The following is a 24,791-nucleotide window of genomic DNA, read 5'->3' on the forward strand; positions in this document are numbered from 1 at the left end:
GCCTCGCGTACTGGGCTGGCCCATTTCGAGTGTTGCCTGTGCGTTGTTTTGGGGCAACGATTTCCGCAACGTGAACGTTTGCAAAATATTGTTGGATCATTTACTGGCCTAGTTGAATCTATGCAGCCCATTATCTATCTTTTAGTGGATCAGGCTCAGCCCAATTTTTACAGCCCGAGGCTCGCGCTACAACAAGCCTCACTCTCGTCTGCTCCCTCTCCCACCAGTCCACCACTCCCAGCTACCCACCGAAACTCTAGGGTTTCCCAACCACCCCCGCAACCGCAAACCCCCACCCAGGAACAACTCGATCCGAAACCACCCCACCACCACTCCCGACGATGTCGACAGCGGCGGCGCAGGGCGGCGAGAAGCCGGCGCTCAGGAAGCCTGTGTTCGTCAAGGTGGACCAGCTCAAGCCGGGCACCAACGGCCACACCCTCATCGTCAAGGTCGTGAGCGCCACCCCCGTCCCTGGCCGCGTGCGCACTGGTGCGCCCGCCTCCTCCTCCGCCCGCGCCCCCCGCATCGCGGAGTGCCTCGTGGGCGACGAGACTGGCTCCATCATCTTTACCGCCCGCAACGACCAAGGTGATTGGGTTGCCACTCCTTGGCCTTTGCATATGTTGTCTTTGGTAGATTTGTTAGTACCCGGTCTTCTTGCGCTACTCTGTTTGAATTCGTGGATAATAATCTACAATGGTTAGATGCTTCTAAATTTGTGTAGCTTTAATAGTGGCGACGCCAGTTACCTGCAAAAAAATGGAAATAGTGGCGACGATAGGATATGAGGTGTAAACCTTGTGGTTATCGCTTCGTTTTACAGTTTAGGCCAACATATGGCTATCTGGTAATCCTGATGGCTCTTATTATGTTTTTAGTAGTCGGACTATTGTACTCCCTCCGTTCCTAAATAAAAGTCTTTTTAGAGATTCCACTAAGGGACTAGATACGAAGCAAAATGAGTGAATCTATACTCTAATGTATGTCTATATACATCGTATGTAGTATTCTAGTGGAAACTCTAAAAAGACTTATATTTAGGAACGGAGGGAGTATTTTGGAACGGAGGTAGTAAATTTTAGATGCCAAAATAGCAGAAAGGAAAAGTCCCTTTCTACGTAGAAGGCACTACAGGGCCGTTTGGATTACGCCCACGATGGCCATGCCAAATCAGGGCGAGCCAAAAATTTGGTGGACGAATCGGCCGCCCGCGTTCCGCCCACCTGTGGGCGTCAAATCTGAACTGGACGACCAAAATATTGGCATGGCAACGGAAGCTGGGCTTCAATCTAAAGGTTCACCCATATAGTCTGTCAACGCCAACTTTTTATCGGCCATGATCCAAACAGCCCCTACAATTTTCCAGCGATGCAAATCAGATTATGGGTTCCCAGTGAGCGCATCCTGCACAACCTGAGACAACCGCCAGGCCCATTGCCACAAAGTGCTTGGATCAGCATCTGCCTAGTAATTATAGCTTATTAAAAATTTACACACATGAAGGAAGCATCTATCCTGAAAATAAACCAGTTTTTGTTGGCCTGTATATAAAATTAATTAGGTTTTGTTCTGAACTAATTGTGAAAACAAAATAACAAAATTAAGTGATGTATAATTGAGTAAAAAAAGCTGCACACCAAACAAAAGGTGTTCACTACCATTACCTGCCATTCTACAGTTCTGCTGCCAGTGGCCATCTGCACAGTTGGATCGACTTGGACCTGATATTGTTTTTCCAATTTCCGAAACAGCACAGCATTCTCTTCCAATCTTGTATTGTGCTATTGTTTATTTGAATCCAAATGAGGGTACTATATCTGCAGGTGATGCATTCTTTTTAGTGTCCACTTGAGCTATTATTTCACCATACATGCGTGAAGTACATCTGACAATATTTTCGATACTAGATCTTCCTGTCTCCATGTCTTTAACTGGAAACCATAGTCTGACATACAATATTGATAGTACAAATTTCTTTGTCCATACATCACAGAGAAAAGCATCCTAATAGCTTCACTTCTTTCATCTGTTAATTAATTGCATGCTCAGAACTCACAACGCAATGGCTGTTATAAGCAGCAGTAGCACTACTACCTTTTGATGTGATGCATGCTAGGAATCCTGTCCTCATGTCATTTTTTCAGATCTTATGCATCTTCGTAGTTGCTCATGGTCATTGTAGAGTATAGGGGATGGGGTCATGATTCGTATTCTATTTCATGATGCATGTACTATGGACTGATGACATGCTCTTCCTATGCAGTTGACCTGTTGAAGGCTGGTGCTACAGCCATCTTGCGCAATGCTAAAATTGACATGTTCAAAGCTTCGATGAGGCTTGCCGTGGACAAGTGGGGGAGGGTAGAAGCTACAGAACCTGCCAGCTTTACTGTGAATGAAGAGAACAACTTGTCGCAAGTAGAGTACGAGCTGGTTAACGTGGCTGAGTAATTGTTGAAGTTTCCGTGCCTTTTCCCGCCATAAAAACGAAGCATTATGAATGAATATTATCAAGCCTTTGGTAAGCTTGTTTATTTCTTATGGTGGTAGTAGATAAGATCAAGATTGTATCACTTGAGCTAGAATGTTCGATGGATCAAACTGAGCTTTCCATGTATCTACTGGATTGTGATTCCTCTTGGCACTGCTTGTATTGCTGTTGTAATGGAACAAGCTCAGTGTGGCGCCATGTTGCGCTGAGTTTTAGAGATCAAATGGAATGAATTGCCGTGACATTGTGCTGGTGTTATACTGCCGTGCTCAGAACAGGTTTTGGTTTTTCGTTGAGATCTGGTATATAAAACAACAATCTTGTGCTGTTCCAGACATGTTACGGCTATAAAAAGCAACGCTTATGTTGGTGACAGTTAAAAAAAGGCAAGGCTTAGCAAGGCCAACACTTTTGGCGAACGTGCTCGAAACGAAACTAGCGGCTGAGGCAAGGCCTCAGGCAAACATGGCTGCCGTAGCCGGTGAGCATCCACGGTCGTCGGAGGCAGAAACTGCAGCAAACGTTGCCGCCGGACAGGATGGCGACGAGGAGCCATCCGTTGAGGTGGCGTTCGCAGGCCAGCCGCCGCCGCCGTGGTGGCGGCAGGTCACGGCGCGGTCGGTGGTCGTGAGCGCGGTGCTGGGGGCCGTGCTGAGCTTCATGTCGATGCGGATCGGGCTGACGGCGGGCGTCGGGCCGACGTTCAACATCGTGGCCAGCCTCCTCGGCTTCTTCGTGATCAAGTCGTGGACGCGGCTGATGGCCCGCTGCGGCGTCGCGTCCCAGCCCTTCACCAGGCAGGAGAACGTCGTCCTCCAGACCTGCATCATCTCCTGCTCCACCCTCTCCTTCTACGGTACCGCACGTCCGCCCGTCCATGCAGTTGCAGCCAGCCGCGCACGCACACGGCCACGGCCATCCCCACCAGGATTTTTGCTCGGCTGGCGGTCGTGACTTTGCATTTGCAGGTGGTTTCACGACCTACCTGCTGGCGATGACCGAGACGGTGGCCAAGTCCGCCGGCGGCACCGGCACCAGCAAGGACGTGTACACGCTGCACACCGGGAACGTGGTGGCCTTCCTCGGCCTCGTCACCTTCGCCAGCTTGTTCTGCACCCTCCCATTGCGGAAGGTTGAGCCAATTTCCGATCACTATTTTGATCCATGTCTTTGCTACAAAAAAAACTGAGACATTTCGCCATTGTTTGGCAGCTCATGATACTGGACTACAAACTGATGTATCCATCTGGTTCAGCTATCGCCGGAATCGTCAACAGTTTCCACACACCAGCGGGAGCCGCGACAGCAAAGTAAATACTACAGCATTTGTAACCTGTTGGTTCTTCACCATGCCATCTGTAAGCTTAACCGGCACTATTGTTTTCTCCCCTCCCCTCCCCTCCCCTCCCCTCCATAGATTGCAGGTGCTTGCCATGTCCAAAGCCATTGTTGGGAGCTTCATGTGGGCATCCTTCCAGTGGGTTTACACGGGAGGAAGTGGCTGCGGCTTCCAAGATTTTCCTATGTTCGGATTGAAGGCATACAAGCAGAGGTTTTACTTCGATTTCTCCGCAAGTCTTGTCGGCGTGGGCATGATCTGCCCTGTCCTCATCAACTTCTCCATGCTTTTCGGGTCTACCATTACCTCCTTCATCCTGTGGCCAACCCTCCAGAGCAAGAAAGGGACCTGGTACAACGATCCTTCGCCGACAAATTTCAGGGGAATCAATGGATACAAGGTTAGTGACAGAATTCCGTCTGAACTTTACTTTGGTTCGTACTTGATCAGATGTTTCAGTCTTCGCACTACGCTGACAGACCATGTTTGCTGCTTCCATGAAAACAGGTGCCCATGGGCATATCGATGGTGCTTGGGGATTGCCTGTTCCAACTGGGTTCAATCACCATAGGGGCTGCCAACCACTTCCACAAGAATCGCCAACAACGGAGTCCCGGCGGTACCAACATACCAGCCAATGGAAATCCAGATGAACAAAAATCTCTTAGCTACGATGAGCGTCGCAGGAACAAGATCTTTCTGAATGAAGGACTGCCGGGCTATGTCTCGGTTGCTGGCTACATCCTCTTCGCAGCTATCTCAGCAATCTTTGTTCCACGCATCTTCCCGCAGATCCGATATTACCATGTGGCCTTATTATACGCTATCGCTCCCATCCTGGCATTCTGCAATTCATATGCTTCTGGACTGTGTGACTGGTCCCTGGCATCCGTCTATGCGAAGCTCGCTATATTCCTTGTTGGGGCATGGGTTGGTGAAGCATCTGGTGGCGTCATTGCCGGTCTTGCTGCCTGTGGTGTCATGTTGATGATCATTGGCAATGCCGCTGAGCTCATGCATGACTTCAAGACAGGATACTTGACACTCACCTCGCCACTGTCCATGTTCATAAGCCAAGCAATTGGGACTGCACTTGGTTGCTTGATCAACCCGCTTGTCTTCCTGTCCTTCGAAAAACTTGTCGGCAAAGAGCATCTGGGAGAAGCTGGATCGGTATTCTCGGCACCCTTGGCCACCGCATACCGTGGGCTCGCAGTTTTAAGTGTTGAAGGAACCAAGATACTCCCAAAGCACTCCATTGAGTTCTGTGCAGCTTTCTTCCTTATGGCCTTTTGCTTGGATTGCCTGTCAGCAGTAGCCAAAGCAAAGAAGTGGAAGGCAAGTAACTACATTCCAAACGCCATGGCTATGGCAATTCCATTCTTAATCGGACCGAATATTGCAATAGACATGGCCTTGGGGAGTCTACTGTTAGTTATCTGGAAGAAAACAGATAAGAAAAGCGCAAATATGCTTGCAGTTGTAGTAGCATCAGGTTTGATCTGTGGAGATGGACTTTGGGCATTGCCATCAGCACTACTTTCAATTTTCCAAATCGAGCCACCCATCTGCATGAAGTTCTTGTCTAGTCATCAGACCGAGGTAGTGCGGGAGCACTTCCTACCCAAAGTGACTACTTCGCAATGATATAGACAAGTACTGACAGAAATTGCTTGTAAATGATGTCAGATCATATTGTTATCAAGTTATTTAGTGCACAGCTACACATGTGAATTCCTTGAGTTGCATACTTGACTTTTTTGCCTGTGTAAATATTTTTTACGTATCTGTAGCCTGTAGGAGCATTATTGAAACAACAATGTTGTACAAGATAAATGAGATTGCCAAGCGAAGACTAAAAGGATCAAAATATGCTTGATGCTAAGCCACATTGCCAGTAAAAGAAAGGGAACAGGCTTTTAATCACCAGATCATGCTGACAAACCAAACAAACAGATACAAAAGGTCAAGCATAGTATTCATTTGGCTAGCGATTCAAACTTCTACACCCCTAGCACGGTTCTCATCACATAACCATAATGATTCTGGTTAATGAAGATGAAGGTGGGAGAATGAAGTTTAAGCAATATCAAACATCATTTATTAAAAATTTCATCGTAGTTCACATACAGAAAAAGAAAAGCATGCTTCCTTTCTTTGTCAACTCATCCTGAAAGACTAGTAATCTCCTGGCTCCGTTGGCAGGTCAGCATCATACTCCATCAATTTCAGCTGTTATCCAACAATAGTAACTCATCACAATAGTTATACAAATTTAAGAAGAATGTATAAATTAAAACATTACGAATGCTACTTTTCCAGGGTGTTTCATAGTACTTCATAGCCAAATGTCAAAAAATTCAGTTTCTCTACGATATGACCGAAAGAAACAAATAGATAAAATTCCCTATGGAAAATAAATCGTTATAATACTTTATACTCTGTTAAAAAACAGTGCCCTGCAATGTATGTGTGTACGTGTGTGTTGGGGGGGGGGGGGGTCCCAAACAGTACGCTAGGTGCAAAAAACATACTTAAGGTACAAACTTTCAGCGAGTTGTCCGCTTAGAACTTTTAGATTATTTCTCAATTTGTTCTCTTCAATACTGCCTCAGCCAATAACTAGTACTCCCTCTATAAACTAACATAAGAGCGTTTGGATCGCTAGAGTAGTGATCTAAACGTTCTTATATTAGTTTACGGAGGGAGTAACACCTATCGTAATTTTTTGTTTTGGGCTCCAATGCACAAATTTGAGCATATTCATTCTTCCCGGTGGAATTAGGAGCCTTAGTCACTAAGTTTAGAGGAAATCCTCCAATAATAGGAAGCATTATCATTCCTATGTTTTGTGTAGTAATTATTATCTATCAATTGTTAAACATGTTTTTTTTTTGACGGTGCTACGGCGGGCTTATGCCGGCCTGATTAAACATGGTTTTAAAAAGGTGTAGAGAGTCCCAGACAAAGTTATGATTCATATAGCAATAAGTTGGCACGGCAGCACTTTTACACATACTGGAACAAGGTTTGGTAGTCGTTTAAGATTGTAAGGGACATAACATTTACTCATATTTCAACGAAATGGTGGAGATATTTTAGTGGTCACCTTTCCCAAGTTGGTCTTCATCTAGTTTCGTCTTTCCCTACAACAAAGAAATAAAAAGGAAAACAGAAAAGTGGGTCTCTTTCGTCAATAAGACTAGAAACAGGACTGGAGAATGACGTTAACATGAAACTAAATGCTTGAAACACGGCCAGAGAGAATTGTGAGTTGCATCCATCGATTTGTGTTTGAAGTTCATATAGTATGATGCATATGTTGAAGGAATTGGTCGAATGTTCAGAGAAATCATTATGCACTTTTGGACCAATGTTAACCAAGTTTAAGTTAGTGCAAGTCAATGTTATTATGCACACTGTGACCAACTATGGCAGGTTACTGCTACTACATCGTTTAGCTTGAGTTGGATTGTTAGGGACAATAGGAGCACTACTGACATATGATTCATGTCAAAACAAATCTACTGTATCGCTTGAATTACACCGCAACATATGAATTTCTATACACATTTGAAACCAATGCAGTACGAATTAATAACACATTTGAAGGGGAGAGTAGTTTCAGTTTCACCTTCCGTGAGCCACCCGAGGCCTCGGCCAGGCACGGCGAGCATAGACGTCATCCGCGCCGCGGCGGTGGCGCTGTGAAGCGGCAGCAGCGACTCCACGCAGAAGCTCGCCTCGACGGGCGACCTGCACAACGAACAACGCCGACCACAATCAGTTCATATCTGGCTAGTTGAGGGCGGCATGGTCGACTGGTGGCCCGAGGTCGTACCTGAGGAGGCGAGGGGGCGCTCCCAACGCGCGGCGAAGGGACGGTCGCGCCGCAGAGGAAGAGGCCCTCGCCGGAGCAGCGCGGAGAAGAGAAGCGGACGAGCGGAGCATCGACCTGGCGGCGGCGGCCATCGTGGCTGGCTTGGTGAGACGGGGGGAGGAGGAGGAGGAGGGGAGATGGTTTCCGGCTAGCCTGCGCTCGAGAGACAAGCAGTAGGAACCAATGTGGGCCTCTCATAGGTCTGCTCGGTCTATTTCTTCTTGGGCTGTGTAAGATGGGCCCAATGGGCTCTTGAACGTTGAGGGTAGCCAAGTTTCATTGTGTTGTTCCACGGCCGCCGACCTTTACCTCGAAGCCTTCTACTCTTCTCCCTTTTGTTTCCCCTCGACGGCGGCGGCGGCGGCGGCAACCAGGGTTTAGAGGAGGAGAAGCTTGCCCGGCGCAAAACCCTAGCCCTGCACCTTCATCTACGGATTCACCGCGCCTCTGCCGCGTATCCTTTACGAGTGCCCTGCCTCGCTGCATCGGCGGTCGCGATGAGGGTGAAGGTGATATCGCGCTCGACCGACGACTTCACGCGCGAGCGCAGCCAGGACCTGCAGGTGAAGCCCTCGTTGCATTCGTAATTTCTATCTACTGATTGTGCTCCCGCTCCGGTCGGTTGCGACTCCTTGCTTTGCATCCAGTATAGTCATCATCCTCATGCTGTAGATTTGGTAGGATAAGAAGCCAGAACTGTTTCCTAAGCATGGAGTGCGTTTGCGTGCAATTGCTGATGTTGGTAATACTATCATTTTGTCCAGTTAAATTGGTAGGGCTACCTTTCAACTGGAAACGATAACAAAAACGGTGGAGTTCTTGAGGGGCCAAATTGATTCCCTTCTGCTAGAGCTATGTTCCCCTTTCGCCAGGTTTGGGGGAACATCTTAACATTTGGTAGCCATCAGATATCTAGGTCATGTGTCGACCGAATAATACTTCTGTGGTGTGTTAGCATGGTAGCTGCTATACAAGTTGAAACATTCATAATATAGTGTTGATGCTATTGCCCCAGGTTCAAGTTTGTGTGGTCACTTGCTTAGGCCTTTTATTATATATTTTTGCCAACAAATGACGATCTCTATTGCATTTGTTACTCCCAACAGAAAGTATTCCGCAATTATGATCCAGCACTCCGTAGTCAAGAGAAAGCTGTTGAGTACACTCGGGCCCTTAATGCTGCAAAGTTAGAGAAGGTACGTCTCATCTTCCTCATCTGCATTTATGTTTTATCTTTACTGTATATTTTCATGTGACTTATGTTGCTCCCCATTTCAGATATTTGCCAGGCCATTTATTGGAGCAATGGATGGTCACATTGATGCTGTTTCGTGCATGGCGAAGAACTCCAATTATGTGAAAGCTATGTTTTCTGGCTCGATGGATGGGGGTAATTATCATACTTCCACACTAGCGTGCTGTTTTTGTCTCTTTTGAGCGTGTTCAATGCATTTTTATTTGCTACTTCGACGAATTAGCTTACTAAACTCAATGCAGGAAATTCTACCATACAACCTTTCACTGTTCTGCTTTTAGTTTGCACCACAGGGTGTTGCTAAATGTTGGATTTTTTTCTTGGCCGAATGCATTATAATCTCATATAGAGCTCAAAGTGAACTCTTGCCTCAATCAACATGAGACTCAATTTGCACGTAAAATCTAGAACGTGACCTGTAACATTTGTGTGCATGATCTGTGGGTTGCTAAGAATACTTTATGTTGACCAATCAAGAGTATGATCTAGTTCTAGAGATCTGCAATTTATGTGCTATTGTGATCCAATCGTATCTGATGGTAACACACTAAAATGGTAAATTTGTAACAAATTATTGTGTTCCTAATATCATAGGGTGTTCATGTGAATGGCAGAGTAGACACGTTGATGTTACAGCTAATTGGAGTGTTGTGACTTTTTTAGTTACATTGGGTCATTAATTGAATTGTTTAGGTAACTTAGTATTTAAAGAGTAAGAAGCTCTAATGCTATACCCCCCCCCCCCCCCCCCCCCCCCAAGTTCGCACATAAAGTCGCTTTGGCCATTGGAATTGCCATATTTGACCACTGTTTTTTTTGGAATATATTGATAAAACCTAATTTCAGTGGAAGTACTTGTTCAAGACAAATCTACACATATTGCTTCATGTCTCCAGTCTACGTGTACATGAGCGCGTGGATAGGCAGTTTGTAATTTTTGGCTGCATGTAACCCAAAAGGTCAGAACGTCCTGTTTATTTGCACCGGACAGAGTATCAGTTTGAGTGGCCAAACTTCGAGTAATAATAAATTTGTTAGTGCTGTTTGAATATTTTGGCACTAATTTATTCTTGTTACCATTTCTAGTGAATATATAACCCTGCCCTTTTTGTGGAACTACCGCATGGCTGCCAACCCCCATGTACTATGCATTTGCAAGTAACATCTGATTTGTTACGCTTCAGTAGTGTGTGTGATCTGGCCACTATGTGTTACCGATCTCTTGGTTCAACCTTTCTAGCATTGAAGCTGATATTTTCCCTTTGGTTATTTAAATTTACATAAAAAAGATCAAGAAGTCTCAGTTATGCATTACCTTATTCCTCTTCTGATCAAAGTTCAAATTTGTACCGGAAGTGGTAAACTGTGCCTTCTGTTTTGTTCACAGATATTCGACTATGGGACATTGCTGCAAGGTACCACAGATTGTGAACTGATCTGTTTGAAATAGTTTCCTACACCTTGTGACTCTAATTTTAATTTCATGTACAACAATAAAAACAGGAAGACAGTCTGCCAGTTCCCTGGACACCAGGGTGCTGTGAGAGGTTTGGCAACATCTACCGACGGTGATCTTCTGGTATCCTGTGGTGTTGATTGCACGTAAGTGAACCTGTGGGTGCCACTTTGTTTCGCTTATTAGACATGGATTCAATTCAAGTCATGCAACTAAATCCTTGAGGTGTTCTCTTGCTGCTTATGTTTTGGAATAAGTTGGTTCTAACTAACAGGTGTATTAATAATCACCATGTTCCAGGAACAGTTTGTCGTCTTTCTTGAGTATATATGTGTAAAACATTCGTGCAGGAATTGAGCTTTATCCTAAAATTCCCACAAGATTAAGCCCCATTAAACACAAATAGCAGCCCTTACAAAATAAATTAATATAGATTAAGAGCAATTCCGGTGGCATACTGACTTATGCGTTACACAGGTAAAAAGTTGTGCTAAATCATTTCAAACAGATTTTGAAAATACTCCTTTATCGTTGTACATGAAATATAGAAGTGGATTTGTGAATATGTATCCATGTCTGTGATCTTACTATGCACTCATCCATCTATCGTTGCAGTGTTCGACTCTGGAAAGATCCTATGCGTAAGATGATGGACAGTAATGATGCTATTGGAGATGCTTCCCAGGTATGCACTGAAGGGATGCATTACACTTATTTTGCACTATCTATGTTGTATGACATCTCATTTCCTTACCTTGCCAATGTGGTTTATAGCCGTCAGCAGTCTATACATGGAAGCATGCATTTTGGTAAGAGCACTATTGCACTGCCTTGACTTCTTCCAGATTTCTCTCATCTTCTTTGCTGAATGAACCATTTCTCTTCTGATGAATTTTAGGGGTGTTGACCACCAGTGGGATCATAATGTTTTCGCAACTGTTGGTGCTCAGGTAGATATATGGGATCATAACAGGTATAATATCTCATAGCCTTTTCCCCAGCATTTTGTGTCTCTTTCTTCTACCACGACCAATGCTAATTTCATTTGTGTAGGTCGGAGCCAATAAATACCTTCGAATGGGGTAAAGATACAGTTCTTTCTGTGCGGTTTAATCCTGGAGAACCTGATGTTTTACTTACATCATCTAGGTAATTTTAGATATTCTGTACTAAATGTTTTGTCTGTAGTTGATTATTCTTTAATTTCCCCTAAAATTCCAGTATTTGTTGCTCTCAATGTTAATTTTCTGTTATGATTGTTGTATTCTGATATTTTGCTCTCCTTAGAACTTCCTTTTCCTACTAAAATAGTATTGTATTTATTTTGCAGTGATCGGAGTTTAACACTTTTTGACCTGCGCATGTCATCCCCAGCTAGAAAGTTAATCATGAAGGTTTGTTGAAATATCTTTTATTTGTGGATGCTTGTAATGCCTAGAAAATTTAAAATAGATAGAACATGCTAATACTATGGGACTTTGATGTACAGAGAACATTTGCTTTGTTCTCATATGTTGTGCACATAATGTCTACCTTCTCCTTCTGATACCCTGTGCTGAAAGTACATCAGCATTTGTTCATGACCGAGCGTAACATAAAGTAAGTGAGAAAGGCCAACTAAAAATTACCATATGATAGTGGGCTGTATTAGTTTTAGTTCACTATTGCATGAAGATTCATGCCAAAATTGAATTGAGAATAAGATCCTGTTGAGACATCTTGGTATTGGTATTGCTTAAATTTGAGTTTACATTAAAAACCAAGCACCGATAAATTACAGTGTTTTTTCAAACTAAATTATGCTTGACTTAGAAAGATTTCACATGCCTCTTTCCCATCCTTTTTTGGTGTGTGTAACCAGGATTTAGAACTCTTAAGCCTACTTCAACAAGTTCCAAGTTAGTGTATCAGTGTATGATTCTGCTATGAATTGTACATATGAAGGGAATGTGCCTAATACACGCGTCTAAAAAGATCCAAAGTGAGCTGTGAATAATGCATTTACCTGATGATGATGTATCCTGGGTTCGTATCCCACTGGGAGTGAGGTAATTACGGTCCTAACAAGGTGTGAATAATATAAAACTATGGTAGTTATAAAAACTTGAGAAGTACAAAGAATATAAAAAATAAACGAACACTTCGCGGGAACCACCTTAAAACCTGTCAGTTTCTGGTGGGTTGGAAGAACGAATAATCGCCGGTGCATTTACAGAACACATAGATAAAATTGCTCTTCAAGAGAAATGGTTATGTGTCATTTCATATGGGTTAAATTGTAATAGGTCCTTTTAAGGTCTTGTATCTATATATTCATCTCTTTTACATTTAAAATCTGTTGACACATCTTTTTAGTTGCAACTTTGCCCTTCTGAATTAATCCTTCCTGTCTTTTGCGGACACGTTAATGTTACCCTCAATATCATTTTGTAAATACAGTTCTGAGGAGAATCTTGAAATGCATTGATTTCTTTATGTATTCTTCTGCAATCATCTGGCATGCCAACTCATTAGAGTCTTTCCGCGCGAACATACCAGATTTTCATGACCTTCTTTTAAACTAATCCATTTCAGAATCTTAAGCCTATCTTTGTTCTTGCATTTATGATCCCTAAAAATGACCATTTTGATCAGGCCAACAGTGCCCAAAATATAGGTCTAGCACCATCTTCTGCCAACTAATATAATTTCTATGTTAACCATATTTGATCAGTCAAAATTTGCATGTTCTCATTCATCATACTAACTTAGTTATTTTTAATGCTCTTATAATTACTTGGGAAACCTTGCTGAATATTTATTGCTTTTCAGCTCTATCTTAGTAACCGCTGAGCTACAGAGAGTTGGAGATGCTAATGTTTTTTTTTTCCTTATGCAGACAAGGTGCAATTCAGTTTGCTGGAACCCTAGGGAGCCCATGAACTTCACTGCTGTAAGATTGAAATGTCAAACATTTTTGTTCTTTTTATAAGATTTTGCTAATGAAGGAACTTGATTGCGCTAATTAAGGGACCAACTCATGGTCCCTGCGACAGAACCATGAGTTGGTCATGAGATCTGATGGGTTTCACCTCTAGCCTACCCCAAAACTTGTTTGGGACTAAAGGCTTTGTTGTTGTTGTTGTAAGGAACTTGCTTGTGCTAATTAAGGGACTGACATGATACTGTTCAAGACTGGAAGATATGTGAATTTATGTTTAAAATTTGTGCTTTTGCATAGCTAAGAACTTCTGTCCTGATTCCTTTTGATACTAGGCAAACGAAGATACAAACTGTTATTCTTTTGATGCTAGAAAGCTGAATGAAGCCAAGGTTGTTCACAAGGGTCATGTTTCAGCAGTGTAAGTATTATTTGGAAATACAAATATGTATTGTCTTGTTTGAAGTATAGAATATAGATATCTTTAAAGGTCACTCTCTTAGTAGAGAAAACGAGTGAATATTGTATAGATCTGTATGTTAAGTGCATGGGCTAGCATATATGCATATCTCCTGTCAATACGAATAGCTCACGGACAAGTTCTAGGATACATCAACAAAACTGAATCTACAATAAGGATTTTATACCTGGGGTGCTATTTCATTGTACTGTCAATGTGTCATTGAACTCACTGAGATGTGCAGTTTCTGCGTGGCATTATACAATGTGCACCTGAAAGCTATCATTTGATGTAGTTCTGTATCAAGCCCATTGGCAACAGTATTCTTTTCCTTTTGATTTTTAGAAGTCAATTCTTACATGAGGTGAGTTTTCAGGATGGATGTTGATTACAACCCAACAGGACGGGAATTTGTTACTGGTTCCTATGATAGAACGGTACGTGCCACTTTGTAGATCCAAGTTCACATTGTAACCATGTTTAGGTGATTTTTCACAATTGTTTTTACTGTTTTTGCAGGTACGGATCTTCAATTATATTGGTGATCATAGCAGGGAGATATACCATACTAAGAGGATGCAAAGGTTTGTTTCTATTATTTATTTCCACTCTTCCTTGCTTAGTTTGTCAGTTTGTCTACCTGATCTTAAGCCCAAAATTCAGAATGGTTCCCAACTTTTATCCCACGGTTGTTTCCATGGGTTATCAACCCCTCAAGCCTGTTCTGCTCTCAGATACCAACCAGATCAATTTAGTGTTAGATCACTTTTTGGTCTATATCTTTTGAGTGTTTTGGAATAGTCTTTTCAATTCAACCTGCTTTACAGTTGAATATGTTGCTCTGTTGAGACCTATGAAGGTTTGAGGAGAACTCCATTGCAACTGATGCAGAATCATATGACCATGGTTCTTGGAATCAGCATGATGTACCAGTTCTGATACATGTGTGCTTTATATATTTATTGGTTTTTACTATTAGCTATCTTATTTATTTCAGATCCATGTCTATGTTCAACAACTTGTTTTTATGGAATTTCTGTTCTGTTGTAACCAATTTACCCTTACCTTGGCAGGGTGTTTTGTGTGAAATACACATATGATGGGACCTATCTAGTTTCTGGCAGTGATGATACAAATCTTCGACTGTGGAAGTCCAATGCTTCAGAACAATTGGGAGTTGTAAGTTTTCTAATGCCATGCGATGTTTGCCGGTTGTTGCTGTCTCGATATGTCTGCTACTTCCTTCATTTCCATGGCATGTGAGTGAGCTCACATATAGATGCCCAGTGAAGTAGCATCATGATAAATGTCTTTTGTTGACATCCTCTTATTCCTTCTGTTTAGCAACATCATATTCCATGACCAGACACAAATGGCGTACTTAGTTAAGAATGGCAGAGAATCAATAGTAAAATGTGAGCATATTAGTGACCTTGAAGACATCACAGTTAGTAGTTGTGCAGTTGAGGTTCAGTCATGGGTTAAAAAAATGCTTACTAGGTTAGCGGGTAAAGCCTTGTCTGATTGAAACTTGATAATGGTTCATGAAGGTATGAGTTTGCCTTGTTCTCTGACACTTACCGTTCCTACTTCTGGGGCTCATGGACAAAAGGTCCTAATGACCTCACTTAAAGTTAGATTGGATACTTTGTTATCGGCAATGAGCGGCACAAGCATTGTTGATTTTTCAATTGTCATCTACTTGAGTGTTCCTTTATTATGTAGTAAGATGTTTGGGGTGTGGTGCATGATTGTCGACAAATATTTATCTCCAGGTTCTTCCAAGGGAACGCAAAAAGCAAGAATATCTAGATGCTGTCAAGCTGCGGTATGGTCACCTTCCAGAAATCAGGCGGATTGTCAAGTAAGCTACTGTTTCTTGTCATGAGAAGTGCTTTAACTTCATGGAGTATCTTGTTTTTGCGTACATTTGTTTGCAACCATCTTTCTGCTGATGCTGCATGGATGATGTGTTACTGCAGACATAAGCACGTACCCAAGCCGATCTACAAGGCAGGCAAGATACGGCGTGCCATGATTGAAGCAGAAAGCCGGAAAGAAGAAAGAAGGCGAGCGCACAGTGCTCCAGGGAGCAGGACCATGCAGCCCTTCAGGAAGAGAAGGCTCATCACAGAAGTTGAGTAGGGTGGATCTGACCATGGCGAGGCCAAACAAAGTGGTATTCTGGTGTTTAATTTTTGATCGAGTGTGAGAGATGGCATGTTGGGAACATATTTATTATGTGGAGTACTTGGAAACCTTAGATGAAGCACCGGATTACTTTTGACAAGGAAAAAAGAACTTGTGTATCAGCGATGCTAGTTTGTGACCCTCGAGTGTAAGCTCACCAATCAGTCGCTGTAAAAGTCTGTAGCATGTGCTGTGTTATTCTCCATGGATGCCTTTATGGCAGCACCTACGTGTTGTCTGTCTTCTAGACGAGAGTAAAGTCTGATTTACACCCTAAGGTTGTAAAGGTGGTACCCTGACCTCTCTGATCCCGGTCAATTAGAGATGAACCTTCATCTTTAAATCCTGGAAGTTGGTACCCTGACCTCTCTGATCCCGGTCTAATTAAACCTTCGGCGTTTTTAGGAGTGGATTCGGTGACGTGGCATCGAAAGACAGGGATTACTCTGACCAATTTTTAATCTAATTGCCACAATTTTTAGAAAATGACACCATCACCATAGAGCTGACCCCATAGGATCTCTTTTCCAGCTTCGTTGGGTACTGTGACGCCGTTTGCACTACCCATGTGAAGGAAGGCGTTTGCACTACCCATGTGAAGGAACCAGACGAAAATGATGTATAGCACATGAACGACGACGGTGATGGAAGGATTGTGCCCCCGTCGCTCCAGCCAAAACACCCAGGCGAGCACGACCAGCTGGGCTTAGCGCCACCCATGCTTCACGTTCACGCGTCCGCATCTATCATGCACTGCACCACACCCGGCTCCAATGGCAGCTCGTAGCTCGCCAGCCATGCTGCTACGATCCGCACGGCGATGTCCCGCAACGCTGATCGGGTGGAGGTAGTGGATCCGCAGCAGGAGCAGCGACATGTACGATGGATGCGCTGACGACGGGAACCGTACTATGCGCGCCGCGCACCCACTAGTTCGAAGATCACGTCCATGAGCAACTTCCGCCGCGAGGCCTCGGACGTTGGCGAGCGTTGACTTGCACAATCTTGATGCAGCGTGCCGGAGCTATTCTGTTTCACGGCAGCCACGAACAGTAGCACGGCCAGGTTTGATTTAGTGGGACCCATCTGCAGGTGCCGACTCACCCTAATCCGGGACTTTCTTGAGCCACGTAGAAATCCCGGTGTTTGGATACGCCTCCAAGGTTATAAATGATGGGATCAAAAAGGTGAGGGTACCGACTTCCGGGATTTAAAGATGAGGGTTCATTTGCGTTGGTCTTTACAATCTTAAGGTTTATTTCAGACTTCACTCTCTAGACGAGGTGGCATTTGGTGTACAAGTCATTGAACACGGGAAGTTTATCTCCGTTCCTTGTTTTCTGCCATCTCTGTTGTTTCAGTTATATTTGCTGATTATTTCTCATATAGATGCAGAGCTTCTATATTTGTCGAGCACATCTTGAATTTGTTTGTATCGATTGCAAATGTGCTTAGCCACAGTTGATATATCATTTGAGCTCACAAAAATTACTGAAAAGTTCGTTTCTGCATACAGATACAGAGTTTCTGTCTCATATCTTTGTGTTAATAATACTAAGTTTCTCATCTCAAATAAATAAATACTACGTTTCTCACTTTTCGCAGAAATATGCAAGTGCATATCCAATCGGAGCATGCAGTTATTCACTTCCAGTCCAATAATATAAGTCGTTCCATCTCAGCAATATAGACGCAACAACCCTCGTGTGTGCGCACAGCACGCACGTACACGAGACGAAAAACCCAGAGATCCATGTCAGTGCACTCATACAGACACACCCAGGACAGTACATTATTATAACTATCAGGTAGAGTATATATATTAATCTACACGCGCATGCGTACATGGACCGACCGGCCGGCAGGTATCAGTCATGCCTATGCACGTAGGTACAGACGGACGAGAAGTCGACGAGTTGTGTCACCCAGAGAGAGAGAGAGGGCGGAAGCAGCTGCAGCAGCATGGTGGCTCCGGCGCCGGTGGTGGTGGAGACGTACGTAGTCTCAGGCGGCGCCGTCGCAGTTGGTTGTGGCCGCCGGCGGGACCTTGGGTATGCCTTGCTTGTGCAGCTCCGACATGACGCTGTCCAGCGACGGGGGCTTGAGCCCCAGGGGAAGCGGCAGCCATGGCTTCACTAAAACGTCTCCGATGGCTGCGTCGATGCTCTCCTTGGACTGCATACACGTACATGCGTTGCGTGCAACAGAAATCAGCAACCACAGGTAATATATATATATATATATTGGGAATTACACACGTAGATTACTCCAAAAATATAATCAGTCGATGTCTATACTTTGGATTGGAACACTGTACCGTCTACTATAGTGTCACTTCAGGATCAAAAATACAGTATAAATTAATGAGCACGAGCCGTGCCTATGTGCTTACCGGGTGGGCGTCGAGCTGAAGCTGCAGGCCGGCCACCTTATTGTTCTGCGGCACCGGCGACGGCGGCGGCGGGATCGGCCTGTACATGGGATGCGGCATCATCCCCGGCATCGGCGGCGCAGCAAACCTCTGCATCTACACGAACACACACAGGTTACCAAATTAGTTAGGCCATTACTGCAGCTAGTTCAACAGTAACGAATGGGTAAATAAGTAATCCAATTTACTGGCCTATAGCTATTTTTCAATTACCATGGCCGCAGGAGGCATCGGCGGCGGAACGCACTGCGTCACTGCCTGCGGACCCCATTTCCGCGCAGCCTGAGCGAGGAGAAAATGGTAAACCAACCGGTTATTTTACGAATGCATACCGCCAAACATGCAAAGCAAAAGAGCGGGCGCGCGGTCACGTGAAGGCGGGAAGAGGGGAAACAGAGACGGAGCAATGTAAGCACACGCACGTTGTACTGCTGGTGCCAGTAGACGGGGTCCACCGGCGGCTGGTGCGCCCACGCCGGCGGCGGCGCCAGGTGCCGCGGCCACACGGGCAGCATGGTCGACGGCGGCGACAGCGGCAGCGGCAGCGGCGCGTCGACGCCGGTGGGATGGCCCCACACGTGCAGCGGCCGGCAGAACGGCGGCGGCTGGCCGGGATGGTGCGCCATCGCCGCGTGCGGGTGCGGCATCGTCCCCGGAGGCGGGAACCCGACCGTCGGCACGACCCACGGGCCGCCTCCCGCGGGCGCGTCCTTCCTCGGCCCGCCGGCCGCCGCGTACATCTGCCGCTTGTGCGTCCAGCTCGCCGCCTCCGCCTCCCTCGCCATCAGGTGCTTCCTGTGTGACCGGTACTTCTGCACTTGCACAAAGGACATGCAAACTCATTAATTTCCGTTTGAAACGCAACCGCATTAACTCCGAGTCTTCGACCACAAATGCAATCTCATATACTTGTACTTCCTTGATCACATTTTATAAGACACGGTTAAATTTAAGTGCATTTTTATAATAGATAAAGTTTAGGACGTTTTGCATTTACTACTAACAGCTATTTTTATATGCATGCGATGGTATAATGCTATTTTTCAGTTAATCTCATAACCAATCAATAATCATCTAGGTTTCAGAATTTTTTTAAGCATGCTTTCTAAACCGTGACATAAGGAGTATCAGGTTTTTTTGATTTAATATTTCTCAATCGTGTTTGTAATTGTTATTTTAGAGAACAAACATGAAATTGAGATATGATGGGTTGGAAGGTGGTTGTAACCCCAGACTACCAGGGATCAAACCCTAGGCAGCGACAATCAATGTTGTCAACTTCTCAGGCTCACATGAGTAGGGTATGCGCTCATATGAATGAATGTATATGCGTTCTCATGCTCATTTGATGGTTTTGTAGTTTGTGGTCTAAATTTGATTTCTTAGCTAAACAGGAAAATTACCACAAAACTAGATTGAAGAAGCTTTTTTTTTAAGTGTAGATTGAAGAAGTTAGACTATCACAATCCACTATGCCTCACCGGCTCACTAAAATGCATAGCAATGCAATGATCAGCTACTCCCTCCATTCCTAAAACCACGACAATGATTATGGAACATTATGGAACGGAGGGAGGGAGTACATTTTAGAGAACATTTTATGAGGTGGAAGAACTTATATACAGTTATAGGCAATTTACAGAAAGATCTAGCATATACACAAAGGACCGATTAAATCAAAGGTAATAGAAGAAATGGCCGAGATGTCGATCTCTATCGCCCGGCGCCAAAGCGGGAAGCGCGCGCACGGGAATTCATGTGAGGATATGGCCATCTCGCTAGAAAACGGGCGTAGTACATGGGCGCCACGGCGCGGTGAGAAACCCGGCCAGCGGCGACATGGCACGCGCCCGCGCTGACTAGGGCAGGGCAGGACCGGCCGGGGCCTCCCTCTCAATCCGTGTGGCGTGGGGGCGGGCGTGTGGTGCCCCCCTGCGCTCTGCTCACCTTGGCGCCTCCCCGTTGCACGGTTCGGGCAATGGAATATCGTCGTAATGCCCAAACGCATGCATGGAGCGCCGGATAATTGCTTGAATCAAGTGAAGGGATGGTTTCACTTTTAACACCCCGCCGTCTGCATGCATGTGTCCGTGTAAGCGGAGCGGTACTGGAAGAGTTGCATGATTCACGGCCGCCGGGGTCACATGCATGCATGCATGAGCATGGCCTAGTACAGCCTACAGTGCGTCGGTCGTACAACGTGGGTATACGTAGGCGAAGCGATAATAACGCTGTAATAATAGCGTACATGAGGGCTCGACTGGGAGTGGCGGTTGCATTGCAACGCCGGCCGTGCAGGGCCTCGACAATGCATGGCGTGGCGACAATACATATGGGCAGCGCAGACGTACATATGTTACCCAGATGGCCAGATCTGACTGTGCTGCCTCCATCGGCATCGAGCTGGGGATCAATGGATGGATGGATTACTCGTGCATGCATGCTTGTGTGTACGTACATGCTCGTGTTTGTCTTGGCGCTAGCAGGGGCAGGCACCGCGTACGTCCGTGTGAATTTAAAACTGGAACGACGATCGATATCCTTTAATTAATATACTCCCTCCGTTCCTAAATATAAGTTTTTATAGAGATTTCATTAGTGGACTACATACGGATGTATATAGACATACTTTAAAGTATAGATTCAATCATTTTGCTTCGTGTGTAGACCTTTAATAAAATCGCTTAAAATACTTATATTTAGGAATGGAGGGAGCAATGTGCATGAATGGTGGAAATAAGAAACGCACCTGGAGATGGCTGGCGATGTTGTGGCGCGTGAGACGGTACTCGTTGCCCATGAGCTCCAGGATCCGCGACGGCACCGCCTTGTCCAGCCCCAGCTGCTCCACCGCCTGCACGAACCGCCGGTGCAACTCCGGCGTCCAGTCCACCTGCGATTCCATCATTTCATCAGCCGAGCCAACGGCCATATTTAAGCACGAATTATTTTATTAAAGCAAAGAACATCATTCAAACGCTTCAGATTCAGGCCGGGTACTAAATCGAGCGCCTCACTGAATTATGAGCCTGCTTACCCTAGAACTAGGAACTAGGGAGACGTACACGCACGCACGCACGCACGTACGTATAGGCAAAGAGAGACGAAATTGAGTTGAGAGACAAGACTTTTCATAGGCGCCGCACCGGCCGCGTGTGAGAAAACTTGCACCGAAACAAAGCGGCAAAGAGCAGCTACAGCTACACTGTTTGCTGTTGCTGTATGTGTATGCTACTGTTACCGTGCGTTTCCCGTGACGCTCTCTCTTTCCCTGCCGGCCGATTGAGATCTATCCGTCCGTCGTCCCAAAAAGCTGCCCTGCACGGGGATTTCCATGGCCTATTCATTGCCGCGCAACATTTCGGTGCAAACAACCTCCGTCCACGCGCCTATCCACTGATGACGACCATGTTGCTCAACTACGTACGAGTACGAGTACGAACGAACCCAGCAGCCGCGCGCGAGCGTCAAAGGCGATCAGCTCCTCGCGACGGAGGCAATCACGAGCTGCTGATTCGCCGCGGCTGTACCATGCAGATGCAGGGCCAGGGCCATGCCCATGCCTCGTGCTGCTACGATCGACCGCTACAGCTAGGTCTCTCGTGATTTCTTGGGTCCTGGGTCACTCAGATCTGCGTCTGCCTCGCAGGAGGTGTCGCCGATCGTGAGAAAGATTATGTCAGAGTTTACGCCAGACGGGCAGCGTCATGTGCAGATCGATTGGACTCTATAGACTTTATCCCTTTCTTTCATTCTCCCCCCCCCCCCCCCCCCCCCCGCATACGGTTAACCGAGCTTAATTATGCGTATACCGTGGAGGTGGAGCTAGGGCTAGTGAGAGAGACTGTGAGAGAATGCAGGGCAGTACCTTCACCTTCCGCCTGCCGTGGGAGCTCTTGGTCGCTGCGGCTGCCGACGTCCTCTTGCTGTGGCCCTCTGCCGACGCCGACGACTTGCTGTTCTCGGACCCGACCGCAGCGGAAGAATCGTCCGTCGTCACCGCGCTGCAAACCTCATCGCCCACGATGTTGTTCTTCTTCTTGTTCTTGTCGTTGTCGTGCTGCTGCTTCACATCTTTCTCTTCCGACGACGACGACAGCCCTTTCGTCTCGCCCTTGCCTTCTGGTAATTCCATGTCCATCTCTGCTGGTGGTTCCGTTTCCACGGTCGTCTTCTCGTCGTCGCCATGGTGATGGTGGGTTTCGCAACCGTCTGGCGCTGGCGCTGGGCTCAGCACCGTCGTCGGCTCGTCGGCGAACTCGGCGAGGAGCTCGGTCGGGTCGACCTCGAGGTCGGGGAGGATGTCGTCGTCGCCGTCGTCGACGTGGAAGAAGGGCATGTCGCACGCGCTGAAGTCGATGTAGTCCAGCAGGAAGTCGTCGTCCTCCACGGTGGCCTCCGGGAACCCGACATCGACATGGTGGTCGCCGAGGCTGAATATGGCCGGACTAGGGCTTTGCAGCGTGGCCACCTCAAGCATCCCAATCTCGGCGTACGTAGCTTGCAGGATCGGCAGAGATGGGAACGAATTGACTTGGAAGTAATCTTTGCACCAAACACCACTCTAAATCTCAGCTGACTTGACGATGGCAGCGATCTTGATCGATGGGTAGATGGAGCTACGGGCTATATAGCGACTCGGTTATGAACCTGGGCTTGGTGTGGTAGCAAGATCGGCAGTGCAGTGCATGAGCAGCAGGCAGGCGCAGGCCAGGTAGAGCTCTCTCCAATGGAGATCTCTAATGGATAGGAGGGAGAAGGGAGGAGAGAGGGATGGGGAAGGAGGTTGAGGCTAGTTTGGTGGTGATTTGGGAGTATTAGAGAGCGAGGAGGACGCATGTCCACCACAAACCTCCTTGAGATTTCTCTCTCCACCCTTTATAGGGTCTCTCTCGCTCTCTGCCTCATTTCTCTCTCATAGTCATAGGGTTCTTCCCCCTCCCCTCTCTAACACACACGCACACATCACACTGCTCTGTACATTATACACCGACTGCCACCGAATTGTATGCATGGATGGCACATGACACCAAGACTCCGAGTATTTATCTGTTTCACCTTATCTCACTGACCTGCACGCTGAGAGGGTGTTTGTTTCCAGGGACTTATTGGTTTTGGGACTTAAAAAAGTTCCTATAAGTCCCACCTAAACCAAACACAAGAGACTTATTGGGACTTATTATGATGATTTGGGACTTATCAAATAAGACTCTCTAGTAGGAGCTTATTGGGACTTATTGCTCGTTAGCCCGCGGAAAAAGTCTCCCGCATCGATCGAGTGGCCGCCGCCCTACCCCTCGTCGCTCGCAGGCCCCAGTCGCCGCCGCCCCACCGCCACGTCGCTGCCCGCCCCGTCGCCACCCGGTCCGTCGCCGCCCCGCCCCGTCGCCGCCCGCCCCGTCGCCGCCCCGCCCCGTCGCCGCCCCGCCCGTCGCCGCCCGGTCGTCCCGTTTTCTGCCTCGGTTCGTCCCCCCCCCGCCGCCCCGTTTCTGCGTTGGTTCTCCCCCCCGTCGCCCCGTTTCTGCATCGCTGGAGTTTTCTGGTCCGCATGGTTATGTGAACAAGTGTATTTTATTAGGTGCAACATGAACTTATAAGTCCCTGTAAACAAACAGGTAGGGACTCGGGACTTATAAATCCCTGTAAACAAACAGGTAGGGACTTATGACTTATAAGTTGAGACTTAAAAAAGTCCTAGGACTTATGAAACAAACAGGGCCTGAATTCGACCCAGAAATAATTCTCTTATACATGCATGGCGGTCCAGTAATAGGATAGATGGTTAGATATCTAGGTCTATTTTATAGCCGGTTGTGGCATTTTTATTATCCCTATGAGGATGTCTTTATTATTTTGGAGCTTGTTTCGAACCTCTGAATGTTTATTTTCGATTGCTTAAATAAAGTGGTTGCGTGCATCGTTTTGATGCAGAGGCCGGAGGAAACCTCCTTTTCTAAAAAAAAACATGCATATGCATGCTATATGGTGTTGGCGGATTATTCGTCCACTATATTCTACTCTCTACACAACTTATTGAAGCAAATTGCAAGAAACCATCACATTAAAGACTAGATTAGTAGAAAACACGAGTCTACATTTTCTTTGCAGAAAGCATTGTGTCTACTGTAATCATTTTATAAATAACAATAATCGGCGGCTTTGGTTTGTTTGAGTACGTTTATGACAGATGGGGATGGCTGGTAAGGACGACATGGCACCGCTTAACACCTCACATGTAACAACGACGTTTGTTAACATTGTCATGTTTTGTGGAGCCGTAAGGGGTCCATCTGTCATTGGAAGAAAAAAGAAAAAAACTGCTTTTTTGCTTGCCTTACCTTCACCAACGGACCACCTCGCCGCCAC

At 45.9% G+C, this 24,791-nt stretch overlaps 5 protein-coding genes across 7 annotated transcripts; 3 read left to right on the forward strand and 2 right to left on the reverse strand.

The window, feature by feature from the left end:
- Positions 1–216: 216 nt before the first annotated feature.
- LOC123443298 (uncharacterized protein At4g28440-like) lies at positions 217–2,736 on the forward strand. The gene is made up of 2 exons (XM_045119632.1): positions 217–591; positions 2,267–2,736. Exons 1-2 carry the CDS (start codon positions 342–344, stop codon positions 2,452–2,454), a joined length of 438 nt encoding a protein of 145 aa, XP_044975567.1. The 5' UTR covers positions 217–341; the 3' UTR covers positions 2,455–2,736.
- Positions 2,737–2,832: 96 nt separating this feature from the next.
- Positions 2,833–5,943, forward strand: LOC123443296 (probable metal-nicotianamine transporter YSL1). The gene is made up of 5 exons (XM_045119630.1): positions 2,833–3,350; positions 3,463–3,626; positions 3,707–3,804; positions 3,912–4,233; positions 4,341–5,943. The coding sequence occupies exons 1-5, from the start codon at positions 2,858–2,860 to the stop codon at positions 5,478–5,480; spliced, it is 2,217 nt and encodes a 738-aa protein (XP_044975565.1). The 5' UTR covers positions 2,833–2,857; the 3' UTR covers positions 5,481–5,943.
- On the reverse strand, positions 5,912–7,883 carry LOC123443299 (protein NUCLEAR FUSION DEFECTIVE 6, mitochondrial-like). 2 transcript variants are annotated; one of them, XM_045119635.1, is made up of 4 exons: positions 7,675–7,883; positions 7,468–7,589; positions 6,943–6,979; positions 5,912–6,065 (listed from the first exon to the last, which is right to left on the reverse strand). In XM_045119635.1, exons 1-3 carry the CDS (start codon positions 7,803–7,805, stop codon positions 6,960–6,962), a joined length of 273 nt encoding a protein of 90 aa, XP_044975570.1. In that variant the 5' UTR covers positions 7,806–7,883; the 3' UTR covers positions 5,912–6,065; positions 6,943–6,959. The 2 variants fall into 2 exon arrangements, with proteins under 2 accessions (XP_044975570.1, XP_044975569.1); XM_045119634.1 differs by lacking the exon at positions 6,943–6,979 and having other exon boundaries at positions 7,675–7,880.
- A 116-nt stretch (positions 7,884–7,999) lies between these two features.
- Positions 8,000–16,271, forward strand: LOC123443297 (DDB1- and CUL4-associated factor 13). The gene is made up of 17 exons (XM_045119631.1): positions 8,000–8,276; positions 8,820–8,909; positions 8,992–9,103; positions 10,356–10,383; positions 10,472–10,570; positions 11,040–11,109; positions 11,199–11,233; positions 11,323–11,397; positions 11,478–11,573; positions 11,755–11,818; positions 13,303–13,356; positions 13,680–13,765; positions 14,181–14,241; positions 14,324–14,388; positions 14,878–14,983; positions 15,580–15,668; positions 15,787–16,271. Exons 1-17 carry the CDS (start codon positions 8,211–8,213, stop codon positions 15,947–15,949), a joined length of 1,359 nt encoding a protein of 452 aa, XP_044975566.1. The 5' UTR covers positions 8,000–8,210; the 3' UTR covers positions 15,950–16,271.
- A 1,319-nt stretch (positions 16,272–17,590) lies between these two features.
- Positions 17,591–23,348, reverse strand: LOC123443300 (probable transcription factor GLK2). Of its 2 annotated transcripts, none has more exons than XM_045119637.1 (6): positions 22,300–23,348; positions 21,175–21,318; positions 18,848–19,237; positions 18,639–18,707; positions 18,387–18,521; positions 17,591–18,169 (listed from the first exon to the last, which is right to left on the reverse strand). In XM_045119637.1, the coding sequence occupies exons 1-6, from the start codon at positions 22,903–22,905 to the stop codon at positions 17,999–18,001; spliced, it is 1,515 nt and encodes a 504-aa protein (XP_044975572.1). In that variant the 5' UTR covers positions 22,906–23,348; the 3' UTR covers positions 17,591–17,998. The 2 variants fall into 2 exon arrangements, with proteins under 2 accessions (XP_044975572.1, XP_044975571.1); XM_045119636.1 differs by having other exon boundaries at positions 22,294–23,342.
- Between the last annotated feature and the right edge of the window lie 1,443 nt (positions 23,349–24,791).

Source organism: Hordeum vulgare, chromosome 3H (assembly GCF_904849725.1).
Source record: "Hordeum vulgare subsp. vulgare chromosome 3H, MorexV3_pseudomolecules_assembly, whole genome shotgun sequence".
Lineage (NCBI taxonomy): Eukaryota > Viridiplantae > Streptophyta > Magnoliopsida > Poales > Poaceae > Hordeum > Hordeum vulgare.

Coding starts and splice junctions, on each gene's coding strand:
- LOC123443298 (XM_045119632.1), top strand. CDS start 342: ATGTCGACAGCGGCGGCGCAGGGCGGCGAGAAGCCGGCGCTCAGGAAG. Junction 592..2,266: donor TACCGCCCGCAACGACCAAG/GTGATTGGGTTG, acceptor CTTCCTATGCAG/TTGACCTGTTGAAGGCTGGT.
- LOC123443296 (XM_045119630.1), top strand. CDS start 2,858: ATGTTGGTGACAGTTAAAAAAAGGCAAGGCTTAGCAAGGCCAACACTT. Junction 3,627..3,706: donor GCACCCTCCCATTGCGGAAG/GTTGAGCCAATT, acceptor ATTGTTTGGCAG/CTCATGATACTGGACTACAA. Junction 4,234..4,340: donor GGGGAATCAATGGATACAAG/GTTAGTGACAGA, acceptor CCATGAAAACAG/GTGCCCATGGGCATATCGAT.
- LOC123443299 (XM_045119635.1), bottom strand. CDS start 7,805: ATGGCCGCCGCCGCCAGGTCGATGCTCCGCTCGTCCGCTTCTCTTCTC. Junction 7,590..7,674: donor GCGCCCCCTCGCCTCCTCAG/GTACGACCTCGG, acceptor TTCGTTGTGCAG/GTCGCCCGTCGAGGCGAGCT. Junction 6,980..7,467: donor CCTCGGGTGGCTCACGGAAG/GTGAAACTGAAA, acceptor TCTTTGTTGTAG/GGAAAGACGAAACTAGATGA.
- LOC123443297 (XM_045119631.1), top strand. CDS start 8,211: ATGAGGGTGAAGGTGATATCGCGCTCGACCGACGACTTCACGCGCGAG. Junction 10,571..11,039: donor TCCTGTGGTGTTGATTGCAC/GTAAGTGAACCT, acceptor CTATCGTTGCAG/TGTTCGACTCTGGAAAGATC. Junction 15,669..15,786: donor GAAATCAGGCGGATTGTCAA/GTAAGCTACTGT, acceptor GTGTTACTGCAG/ACATAAGCACGTACCCAAGC.
- LOC123443300 (XM_045119636.1), bottom strand. CDS start 22,905: ATGCTTGAGGTGGCCACGCTGCAAAGCCCTAGTCCGGCCATATTCAGC. Junction 18,522..18,638: donor CGATGCCTCCTGCGGCCATG/GTAATTGAAAAA, acceptor GTGTTCGTGTAG/ATGCAGAGGTTTGCTGCGCC. Junction 18,170..18,386: donor TTCAGCTCGACGCCCACCCG/GTAAGCACATAG, acceptor ACGTGTATGCAG/TCCAAGGAGAGCATCGACGC.